At 53.1% G+C, this 12,505-nt stretch overlaps 1 protein-coding gene across 1 annotated transcript; it reads right to left on the bottom strand.

The window, feature by feature from the left end:
- Nucleotides 1-11,578: 11,578 nt before the first annotated feature.
- Nucleotides 11,579-12,505, bottom strand: LOC132334598 (olfactory receptor 14J1-like). Its single transcript, XM_059860706.1, has one exon. The coding sequence runs from the start codon at nucleotides 12,503-12,505 to the stop codon at nucleotides 11,579-11,581; it is 927 nt and encodes a 308-aa protein (XP_059716689.1).

Genomic DNA, 12,505 nt, shown 5'->3' with positions numbered 1-12,505 from the left:
AAGCAAGGGCACCACTGGGACATTGTGGGGCCCTGTGGAATCAGGGGAACATTGAACAGCTCTGTCTGATTTGGCCTCCCAGGGGCCACCTGACAGGTCTGGCTGATCTTGGAATGTCAAGGGCTGCTTCTCATCTGCCCATGAACCACTGGGGTTCCATGCTTTCCTTCCTGTGTAAAAGAATTTCCTCTCTTCTCAGACACCCATGGAGAAAATTGGTACTCGCCCTAAAAAATTTCCTGTATGCAAGGGTATGTTGCAGACAAAAACCTGCCACCTCTGCCTGGCCTTGGCCTCTGGTGGTCACATCTCATCTGCCGCAGAAGCGACAGGGCTCTGTGCCTTCCTTCCTATAGAAAAGAACCAGCCTTCTTGACCTGGGGCCATGGCAGAAATTGGAATTTGGTTGCCAAAATTCCATCTATCCCAGGATTGCTCCCAGACAAAAGCTGCCAAGACAGACACCTCTGCCTGGCCTTGGCCTCTGGTGCTGTTCTTAGACTATGAGCAGAATGTTTTCATTTGCAAACACATTGGAGAGGGCCCAAAGATCTCCCAAGCTGGGGTTTGCAGGCCTCAAGAACATAACCCATGGAGGTTGATGTGCCTGGTCCCAGTTGAGAAGAGACTGAGGACAGAACAGGAGTGGCCTGGCAGGGCTTGAAGGGTGGATTCAGAAGTGGTGGAGCTTTTTCTCCATAGTGGGAAAGAGCCAAATCAAGAAATGATACCACAAATGCAGCTGGGGAGGCCCAGAGAGGACACAAGAGAGGAACCAGGCACCAGAGCAGGGCTGTGGTGCAGCACATCCCCCAGAAGGAGCCTGGGTCAGCCCAAAGCTTTGTGTGGGCAGGCAGAGGCAGGCAGGAGGCAGAGCTGTCAGCAAAGGAAGGGGCCAGCCAGGTGGGGCAGCCGGGGGATGAGCACAGCCTGCAGGGACAGAGGCGCAGGGCAGGGACACCATAGCACAGCCTGGGCTGCACAGGGCACAGGCATGGGCAGCAGCTGCCAGGCCCTGACAGAGCCAACTTGGGCAGCACTTTGGCCATGGCTGCTGGGCCTGGGCCTGAGCCAGGAGCAGGAGACAAGTGACCCTTGCAGGCCTGGGGCCTCATGGCCTCCTTGTCCCTGCTCAGCAGCCTGGCAGGGGCCGCCCCATGCTCCTGCCCTTGGCACTGCACATCCCCACATGCCAGTGCCCATCCCGGGAAGAGCCCTGAGCAAGGAGGGAGGGACAGGATCTGCCTGGCCAGGGGCTGGGGCTCAGGCCTTGGCCCTTTGCATTCCTGAAACACATCCAGCTTTGTTCAGCCCCAGAGACACCTTGGCCTTGTTTGTCCCCAGCTGGCATCACTGCCTCCAGTGTTCTGCTCTACCTGGAACCTGGGGACGCTTTCTCAGTCGTGTCCCTCAGTGGGACCCATTAAAACTTCAAGAAACTTCAGAGTTTCAATTTAACTTTGAGTTGTTGAGTAGCTTTTTGAACACTCTCTCAGGGACTGAGTCTGTTGTAAACAACACCAAAGCCATGAGAGGGTCATTAAAGTTTTCCCAGTCCAGTTATGGAGAAAGATTTTAAAGACCTTGTAAGAAATACACATTTCTATTTTAAAGGATGTATTTAATTTTATTTCTCTTTAGAGCAGTGGTGATTGCAGCATTCTGTGACTGATATTGACCCAGGGTCTCTCCTCAGGAGCTCTGGCCTGATCACAGAAGCTGTGCCTTGAGCTGTGGGTGACACTGGGACATACTGGGAGTGACGCTGGGGAGGACTGGGACAAACTGGGGACACTGGGAACACTGTGGGGAAGACTGGGGACACTGGGGCATCCTGTGGATGACACTGGGGGGGAACTGGAAGGGACTGGGAATAAACTCAGGTGTATTGGGAAGGACTGGAGGGGCACTGGGGTTGTACTGGGTTCTGCTTGGGATGAACTGGTCTGTAATGAGGTTGTACTGGTCTGTACTGGGGGTGAACTGGGTTGTAGTGGGAGGGACTGGAGGGGGTGAATGGGCTCTTCCCGCCTCCACCGCCTCCCATTTGCCGAGGCTCCCGCCTATCACCTCGCGCAGCCAATCAGCACCAGAGATCGGTGTCTCGGGGGCGGTGCCTAGCATGGCCGCCGTCTTCTATTTCTAACTACCACTCCCGTCATGCCGCGCGGCTCAATTGAGCCCCATTGGAGCCGGGACTACAACGCTCGTCATGCCCCGCGCTCCAAAGACATACCCCCCCCCCCCCCCCCACCCCACCCCGGGGTCCGCCCCCATCTGTCCCGTAAGTGTCCCCCAGACATTCCAGGATCCCTCACTGCCCCCTCAGCGCCCATTCGGGACGCCCCGAAAGCGTCACCGGACCCCCTGAGTGCACTCGCACCCACAGATGCCCGGCACAGCCATTTCTGGGAATTCATCTCATCTCATCTCCCGCGGCCCCAGAGCCCCTCAGAACACAGTCCCGCGGCTAAAACTCCTGCCGCGCGCCGCGCCCATAGGAGCACGGATAGAGCTCCCTGAGCTCCCCCCCAAGAGGTCCCGAGCCGCTTAAGCTCCCCCGAGGACCTCAAGTCGCGGCTCGGACGCAAAAGTGTCCCCCAAGAGCCTTCCCGGACCACTTCCGGGACTACAGCTCCCGTCATGCTCCACCTGCCCAGCAGGGACTTTATCTCCCGTCATGCACCGTGCCCCGGCGAGAGCCATTGCAGCTGCGTCTCGAACTCCCGTGATGCTCCGCGGCCCCATTAAACCGAATGATACCCACGCCTACAACTCCCATCACCCCCCGCGCCCCAGAGAGCCCCGTTCGAGCTCCCCAAGGGCCCGCCCGGACCCCGAAGGGCCCCAAATTCTCCTCCCTGACCTCCAAGGGCTCCCCTGGACCCCCAAGTGCTGCCCCGCACCCCAAAGTGTCCCTCAGAATCCCTGAGTGCCCCTCCAAGTTCTCACCCGGCTCCCCCAAGTGTCCTCCAGACCCTCAAGTTCTCTCTGAATTCCCTCCCCAGACCTAAAACAGCCCCAAATGTGCCCCAGAAATGTCTCCAGGCACCCCAAAGTTCCTCCCCTTGACACTATCAGAGAAAAAGATGATAAAAATGATGCCAAAAGGACTACAAATATTACTAGTTTCCATAAAGAGGAAGAAATATATAGCCAATAGACATGAATTAATTAAAGAAATTGTGTTACTTATAAACAATTGTTATGAATTGAAGCAAACTCCAATAAGCTTAGTCCAATTGGAATTTATTAATTACAGCAAGCAAGGCATAAGCAAAATCAGCGCTGGGTGACCAGGGAGCCTCCGCTCGCCAAGGACTGCTGCACCCACTGTTAGATACAGTCTAACTTTTATACTGTATCTCTTCTCACTGGGGACGTGTCCAGAAAGTTCTCTGCGCACGTGTCTTCTTGGTGCTAAGGGGTCCTCCTCTGCTGGTCGTTGTCTGATGAAGGCTGCTAGTCTTCCTCGGTCGTCCTCCGGTCGACTCCTCCTCATCTAGTGGTCATACCTAAAATTCTAGAAGTTATGGTTTATTGAGCATTTATTAAGCAAAAAATATTTTAAGCAAGCATTTATTAAGCAAAAATATACTTGTGATTGTATGCGGTTTTGGTTACACGTGGTTTTAGGTCTAAGTGTTTTATTCCCTCTATCTTTAGCACTTTAGTGAACAGAACATGAACAAAACACACCAGGTTCCACCACACAATGACCAATAAATTTTTGGTTGCTAAAAATGTATGGATTTTTAAATATAAATATTGAAATTTGGTAATAGAGACATAGAATAATACTAATATAAATAAAAAATAATTATAATTTTAGTAATTCAATGCATTTTTTTTTAAGGCAAAATGTATAATTTTTTTATGCTTTGGGATGTCAGTCTGTAAGAGAGTCCAAAGATCCCTCATTTGCCTCACAACCACCATCGAGGACGGAGATTGAAGTCCTTCCCAAGGACTGAGACTGAGATCCTTAAAATTCTAACAGGGGGGCTGGGCTGACTGAAGCGGGATGTCTGCCATTGGGAGCGGGATGTTTCCCATAGGAACCAGTCCTGAAACAACGGGCCCCGCTCACTGCTGGCACCGGTTTGTCCTGTTCAGAACTGGACTGTCTGTACCTGTGAGAGAGTCTGTCTGAAATATCCTCCAATCTGCCTCACAACTGTCACTGAGAGATCGCTCAGAAGACCCCCTTTGTCCCATTCCTGGCCCTACAGTGGAAAGCTCCCCGCCAAGCCAGGGGCTCTAAGACCTGAAGGAATTGCTAAGTTACTGTTTCCACAGGTGCATTTTTCTGCATGCTACACTGAGCCCAATGAGAAGAAGGGGGCACTGAGCCCTTTTTGCAACAATAGCCTTGGAAGCTGTCCCACCTCTTGGCCTGGCTGAACTTCTCCTGAGCTTTTGAGTGGTCTCCCACAGAAGACCCCTCTCGTTCATCTGCAAGCACTGTGACAGACAAGCTGAGATGACAGAAGCCTCTCCACCAGAGAAAAACCTGAGAAATCCCCACGTGAGAAAGGCCGCTCCTACACTCCCCAAGGACTGGGACTGAAGCCCCCAGCCCGGGGAGGTGCGCGGGGGAGGCGAGCTGACCAAAGCAAGATGGATGTTGCAGGTGTGGGCATTGGACCACGAAAACAATAGCCCTTGCCCACTGATATAAACTGTGTGTACCCCTTTTCCAAATACCATTATTTTACCAGATGATACAATAGATTCAGTTTTGAAATAATCCCCCTCCCCCCTCAACAAAAAGTGTATAATTGGAGTCCAGATGGACTGCATCTCGGAGATCTCCCCAACGTAACAGGCAGATCCTCACCTGGCCTGGACCTAAGGACTTTGTCTCTACGTTTGGTAGCTCTATTCCCCTTTTTCTTTCTCTCTCTCTTTCTCTGTCTTTCTCTCCCTTAATCCCTCCATCGCATTTTGCTGTGGTCATTCAATAAAGGTGCATTTGTTTGGATTATTGCTGCAACACCCCCCTGTACCGTGTTGGTTCTTTTTGCACCCTGAGATCCCTTACGAACCATCATGAAACCCATTCATAGGGACGGATCGTGACAACCTGTTCTCAAGGGACTCATTCTCCACTGTCCTGTACCTGTTCCCTCGATGTGCCGTCCTGCTCCCCTCCCGGCGGTAGATTATAAAAGACCCCAAGTTAACCAAAGACTTTGAGATTCTCCCCGAGGTTTCAAGATGGATCTGTTGGCCGGACCACGAGGATTTCGTGTCTATGTTGGTAGCTATTCACCTCCCCCCCCTTTCTCTCTCTCTCTGTCCTTTATCTCCTTTCTAATCCTTCTATCACATCTGCTCTGGGCACTCAATAAAAGGTGCATTTGTTTTGGTTAATACTGAAAGTCCCCTGCTGTGTGTTTGCACTCTGAGATCGGTAAAACGAACCATCAGGACCCCCCTTGTCCCAGCGGATCGTGACACGGCCTGATGGGGTTGCTGCCCACAGCACGTGAACGTGATCTTCTTGGTGGTGGCTACAGTGGTTCATCTGGTCTTGCTTTCCGGTCTCCCTATCCCAGAATTACCTATGCCACCTGCTTTTCTCATACTGTGGTTCTCTGTAATTCCTTAATTAGTCAGCCCTTATTAAGTTCACTCTTGGAATAGGGGAATATCAGCTCCCCATCATATCGAGTGCATTTGAATGCACTTGAATGCATTTTGCCTGCATTCAAAATATGGTCCCTGTTTTTGATTTACTGTGGAATCTCTGTTTGTATTTTCTGCCTCTGTTGAGGTTGGGATTGAAAGTACTTGAGATGATATTTCAGACTCAGGTATTCATTGTTTCTTATCAGTGAAACAGCCTCACAACCATGAGTTCTGCAGCCTTTCATTAGCAAGGCACAAAATGGCTCACTGTCTCTTGTTACAAGGCCTGGATGGTACCAAGGAGACCACGGTGATACTGGGGATCCAAGAGACCGTGGTGACACCATGGAAACTCATGGAACCGTGGGCATTGTGACACAGCAAGGCTTCATGGAACCAAGAGTCAACTGCGACTCTACCAAACCTCATGGAACCAAGGGCCCATTGTGACACTGAAGAACTTCAGGGAACCAAGAGTCGCTTGTGACACGGGGGGTACTCATGAAACCATGGAGACCATTTTGAAACTTCAAGGCCTGATGGAAGCAAAGGGTCATTCTGGCACTTCTGAGCCTTGGAACCAAAGGGACCATAGTGACACAGTGGGGCTCTGTGGAACCAAGGGGCCACGGTGACATTGGGGAGCGTCATTGAACCAACTGTCCATGGTGGCACTGCAGGGCCTGATGAAATCTTGGACACCATTGTGACACTACAAGGCATCATGGAAGCAAGGGGCCACTGTCACACTATGGGGCCTCTTGGGGCCCAGGGGCAGTTGTGATACCATGGAAATTATGGCAATAAGTGGCACCATGAAACCAAGGAGACCCTTGTGACACTACAGGAACCCATGGCACTAAGGATCCATGGAACAGTGCAGGACACATGGAATCGAGGGGACATTGTGATGCTGTAGAACCAAAAGGCCCCATTGTGACACTGTGGGCCCCCATGGATCCAAAGGTCCAGTTTGACATTGCAGGGCCTCATAGAATCCTGGAGACCACTGTGAAACTTTGAGGCCTTGTTGAATTAAGTGGCCCTGCAGGTCCTCATGGAACCAGTGAGACCCCTTAGAACCAAGGGTCCATTGTGACCCTGTGGTACCAAGGTGTCGTGGGTTGACCCAGGCCAGATGCCAGGCATCCATGAGAGCTGCTCGCTCACTCCCCTCTGCAGGACAGAGAAAATTTAATAAAGGGCTCATGGGTTGAGATAAGGACTGGGAGAGATCACTCATCAAATACTGTCCTGGGAAAAACAGGCTTAGCTTAGAGATATGAAATTCATTTATTACTAACAAACTCAGAGCAGGAAAAGGGGAAATAAAATAAGCCCCTCTCCTCCCTCCTTCCAGCTCTACCTCCTACCCCAGCAGTGCAGGGAGACAGGGAAAGGGGGTTATGGTCAGTTCATCACCCATGGCTTCTGCCCTTGCTCACGGAGAGGGGTGGTTCCCCTGCTGCACCGTGGGTCCCTCCCGAGGGAGGCAGTTCTGCAGGAACTTCTCCAATGTGAGTCCATTTCAGGGGCAACAGCCCTCTGCAAACTGCTGCAGTGTGAGTCCATCCCAGGGACAGCAGTCCTTCCCAAACTGCTGCAGCATGGGTCACTCTTCCATGGGGTGCATTCCTCCAAGGACAAGCTGCTCCAGCCTGGGAGCAGGGGCCCTCTCTCCATGGCTCTCCTACAGGGTGTCTGGGTCTCCAGTGCCTGAAACACCTCCTCCCCCTCCTTCTGCACTGACCTTGATGTCTGCAGAGTTGTTCTTCTCACATGTCTTCCCTCTGCTCTTTTCTGACTGGAATTAAAACTGCACAACAATCTCTATTTTAGTTTCTTTTTAAATCTTTTATCACTGAGGCGCTACCACCGTTTGTAACTGGCCCAGCCTTGGCCAGCAGCAGGTTCATCCTTGAAGCCATCAGGGATTGGCTGTGCCAGGCACAGTGGAAGCTTCCAGCAGCTTCTCACAGGAGCCATCCCTGTGCCCCACCACTGCCAAAAACTAGGCCATGGTACCAAGGGGCTGTTGTGACTCTGGGGGCCCACATGGAACCAAGGGGCAAGGGTGGCACTGTGGGGCCTCATGGAACCAAGGAGCCACGGTGACACTGTGGGACCTCATGGAACCAAGGAGCCACGGTGACACTGTGGGGCCTCATGGAACCAAGGAGCCATGGTGACACTGTGGGGCCACTGGAACCAAGGAGCCATGGTGACACTGTGGGGCCTCATGGAACCAAGGGGCAAGGGTGACACTGTGGGGCCTCATGAAACCAAGGAGCCATTGTGACACTGTGGGGCCTCATGGAACCAAGGGGCAAGGGTGACACTGTGGGGCCTCATGGAACCAAGGAGCCACGGTGACACTGTGGGGCCTCATGGAACCAAGGAGCCACAGTGACACTGTGGGGCCACATGGAACCAAGGGGCAAGGGTGGCACTGTGGGGCCTCATGGAACCAAGGAGCCACAGTGACACTGTGGGGCCTCATGGAACCAAGGGGCCATGGTGACACTGTGGGACCACTGGAACCAAGGAGCCACAGTGACACTGTGGGGCCTCATGGAACCAAGGAGCCACGGTGACACTGTGGGGCCTCATGGAACCAAGGAGCCATGGTGACACTGTGGGGCCGCATGGAACCAAGGAGCCACGGTGACACTGTGGGGCCTCATGGAACCAAGGAGCCACGGTGACACTGTGTGGCCTCATGGAACCAAGGGTCAAGGGTGACACCACAGGGCTTGGTGGAACTCAGGTTCAATGTGACACTGCGTGGCTTCATGGAGCCAAGGAGAGCACTGTGACACTATGGAACCTAATGGAATTATCAGAAACGATACAACTTCTGGTTTCTTTTAACGTAACTTCAGTCAGGGGTTTGTTTGCCCAGGTAGAGGGGAATTGAAGTTTCTCTTCAAAAGACTCTGCTCACCAAGGCTGGGTGAGGCCTGATGAGCTTAACATCTACAGATTGGGAGTGGCCAGAAGATGAACAGGAGGTAAATGAACATTAATGAACATCACCCCCAGTGTGCAGAGACACCTGGTCTGGGAAAAGATTGAGAAGGGAATCAAAGAATGAGGACTTAATTGACATCAAAGGCGAACGGATCAATCAGCAATAGCAGATGGAATACTAAGAATTGGATAATTTAAGAGCAAAGAACATTAATTTCTTTGGGTTTTTTCTGTATAAATATGTGAGAAGCGTAGTAAAGAACAATGTGTGATGGAATGATTTTCACTGTGGAATCCGGACACGTGTGGATGGAATAATTTCTGTTGCATGTGATGGCCGCAATGACATCCTGGCAAGAATAAAGTAATGCCTAAATTCTGTAAGGTGTTGTTGGAGTTTCTGTTTTTCATGCAGTTTCAGTGTCAGTCCAGTGAGGTCCATCACCAACACAGGCTCTTTCTGGACTCTTTAGAGAAGAGAACCGGAGGCCACGATTGCACAAACCTCTCAGAGACTCCCAGGCAAAAGCAAAACCCAAAGTCCCTGGGAGCATTCAGGAGCCCCCAGGGCCATTCCTGAGCAAGGCTCCCCAGGGACTCCTTCCAGCAGATCCCTGAGGCCACTGGGATGTAGGGCAGGGGGGATGCTGAGGGCAGGACAAGGGGCTGACAGTGCCCAGCCTGGCTTGGGCTGTGCCAGGAGGCCCCAGTGCCTCAGGACAAGGTGTCTCCTCCCAGCCCTTGGTGGCACAGACCCTGCTGTGCCCAGGGCACCAAGACTTGGCTTCTCCTGGGCACTGCAAGCCCCGCCAGGGCCCTTGGGCATGTCCAGCACAGCTTGTCCTGTGTTGCTGTCCCACAGCTGCTGCTGTGTCCCTTCAGGCTGCACACTCTGATCTCACTGCTCCAGGCTCTGCCCTGCCACTGCCAGCCCTGCCCTGACCTCTGCCCACCCTCACCCTCTGTGTCTGGGGACACACATACATGCACTGAGCTCATCCCCCTCCTTCTGGGTGCTGCTCCTGCCACAGCACTGCCCTGGGAGGGTTCATTCCTCACAGGAGCTGCTGTGTTTGTACTGGAGCATTTTATAGCTCTGCTTCTGCCTCTCTGGGAATTGTCTCTTCAAAGAGCTCTCCAAGGAAAAGATTCATTCAATTGTGGAATAGCAGAGGTGGGAAGAGCCCCCTGAGCCCCCTTGGCCTGGGTGTGGCTGGGATGGAGTTCCCTTTGCCCAGAGCACCCCTGTCCTGCTGTGCTTGGCTCTTGTGGCTGCAGCAGGGCTGGTCCCAGCCCAAGGCTTTGGCTGTCCCTGAGCAGGGCTCGCCCCACATGAGGCTTTTCTGCAACCTGCTCCCCCAGTGGGCTGGGGGTGGGCAGGTGTTCCTGGGGGCGCAGGGATGGGACAGCTTGGCTGGACTGACCCAAGGGCTCTTCCATTCCATGTGATGTCCAGATCAGCAGGGAAATGAGGGGGACAAGAAGGTCTCTGGATTTTCTGTATTAATACATTTGTCTTCCAAAGCAACCACTACAGGTGCTGAACTCTTGTTTTCCCATGGTTTTCCTTGCTTCTGCATTTGGCCTTTGCTTTTTGGTCCCTCCAGTATTAATCTCTCTTTATGATGACCCCCAATGTTTTCACCTTATTTTCTCCTGTCTTCTGATGAAGGAGGGACAGTGACAGAGACACCTGGTTGTCACTTGATGGCCAGAGGGGTTTAACCACAGTCACCCTGCCCAACTTTTCTCTTATGGACACAGCCAGAAACGTCAGGGCTCTGCCAGGTGCCCACCCCTGCCCCTGAGCTGGGCTCATGCCCTCCTCCCAGCCCCAGGGCTGCCCAGGGACACGAGTCCTTCCCTTGCACACACACACAGAGTTCATTGCAGCACGGGCAGGGGCTCCCTGGGCTCTGCTGCCACTGCCAGAGCCTGGCAGGGACCTCAGCCCTGCGGGTGTCACCCTGCCCTGCTCTGCCCTGCCTGAGGTGCCCCACAGCCAGAGGGATGGACACAGGGAGCTCTGTGCTCAGGAGCTCGTCCCAGCCCTGCACTCAGGGGTTCCCAGGGGATGTTACTCTCTGGAAAGTCCAGGAGCAGCTGAAGGAGTTTGTGCTCACTGGGTTTATGTCCCCTCACACACACAGGATGTTCAGGGCTGTGGAGTGTCCGTGCACTGCAAACACAGACTCCTGACCCGGTCACTTGATGTCCCTCCATGGAGAGAAGAAGAACCTCTGTGACCTGGGGTGAGAGGCCACTGCTGTAGCAGTGCTGGCTTTGCACTGCTGGGACAGCCCCCACCCTGATCACTGCCACACTTCTGCTGGGCACTGCTGGTTTCCTCTGCAGGGCACTGTGCTGGGCACATCCCTGAGAGTAACTGGGAAGGAGATTGAAGCTTTCAGGCCCTGCACTGGGGAGATGCCCTTGCATGATGGAAATGCTGCTGCAGAGCCCAGCTCTGTCCCAGCAGTGCCCACAACCTGTCCCTGCCTGCAGTCCCTGGACAGGCACACAGCAGGACAGGGACTGAGCTGGCAGAGCCCTGAGGCCCTAAACCAGCACAGGGGTTCTGAAGGGGAGTGTGGCAGTGAAGGAAGGGGAGATTATGGAGGAGAAGCCCTGGGGCTCCCTGGCAGTGAGGAGCACTGGGGTTCCATTTTCTCCTCCAGCTCTGCCCAGAAGCACCAACTCTACAGCTCCAGAAAAGCCAGGGAAGAAAGATGTCAGGCACACATGGCAATACACAATTCTTCAATGTAGTAGTAGAAGTACAGCTCCTGGTTTATACAGTCACTGGGTGCCACTGGAAAAACAAATACTGAATTTAAAATGTATAATCAAAGATTTTGGTGTGAACAAATTCTCAAAAGTATAACAACTGTGCCAGCAGTAAAAAATGCATGGCACAGAACGAGCATAAATATGTAACATCATAACAGCTATGCAGGAGAATGACTATTTATTGCTACTGAAAACCATCTCTGATCATTTTCCTCAAGGCAGCCTTGAGCTCCTGGTTCCTCAGGCTGTAGATGAGGGGGTTCAGGGCTGGAGGCACCACCGAGTACAGAACTGACACTGCCAGATCCAGGGATGGGGAGGAGATGGAGGGAGGCTTCAGGTGAGCAAATGTGCCAGTGCTGAGGAACAGGGAGACCACAGCCAGGTGAGGGAGGCAGGTGGAAAAGGCTTTGTGCCGTCCCTGCTCAGAGAGGATCCTCAGCACAGCCCTGAAAATCTGCACATAGGAGTAAACCATGAACACAAAACAACCAAAGGCTAAAGAGGCAACAACTACAATAATTCCATGTTCCCTGAGTTTGGAGTGTGAGCAGGAGAGCTTGAGGATGTGTGGGATTTCACAGAAGAACTGGCCCAGGGCATTGCCATGGCACAGGGGCAGGGAAAATGTATTGGCTGTGTGCAGCAGAGCATTGAGAAAGGCACTGGCCCAGGCAGCTGCTGCCATGTGGGCACAAGCTCTGCTGCCCAGGAGGGTCCCGTAGAGCAGGGGTTTGCAGATGGACACGTAGCGGTCATAGCTCATGACTGTGAGCAAGGAAAATTTTGCTGTGGGGAAGAAGAAAACTAGAAATAGCTGTGCAGAACATCCTTTGTAGGAGATGTTCCTGGTGTCCCAGAGGGAATTGTGCATGGCTTTGGGCACAGTGGTGCAGATGGAGCCCAGGTCGCTGAGGGCCAGGTTGAGCAGGAAGAAGAACATGGGCGTGTGCAGGTGGTGGCCGCAGGCTACGGCGCTGATGATGAGGCCGTTGCCCAGGAGGGCAGCCAGGGAGATGCCCAGCAAGAGGCAGAAGTGCAGGAGCTGCAGCTGCCGCGTGTCTGCCAGTGCCAGCAGGAGGAAGTGGCTGATGGAGCTGCTGTTGGACAT

The sequence above is a fragment of the Haemorhous mexicanus genome, chromosome 16 (assembly GCF_027477595.1).
Source record: "Haemorhous mexicanus isolate bHaeMex1 chromosome 16, bHaeMex1.pri, whole genome shotgun sequence".
NCBI lineage: Eukaryota > Metazoa > Chordata > Aves > Passeriformes > Fringillidae > Haemorhous > Haemorhous mexicanus.
Note: the sequence above shows the minus strand (reverse complement) of the source record. Positions and strands in the feature narration are given on the sequence as shown.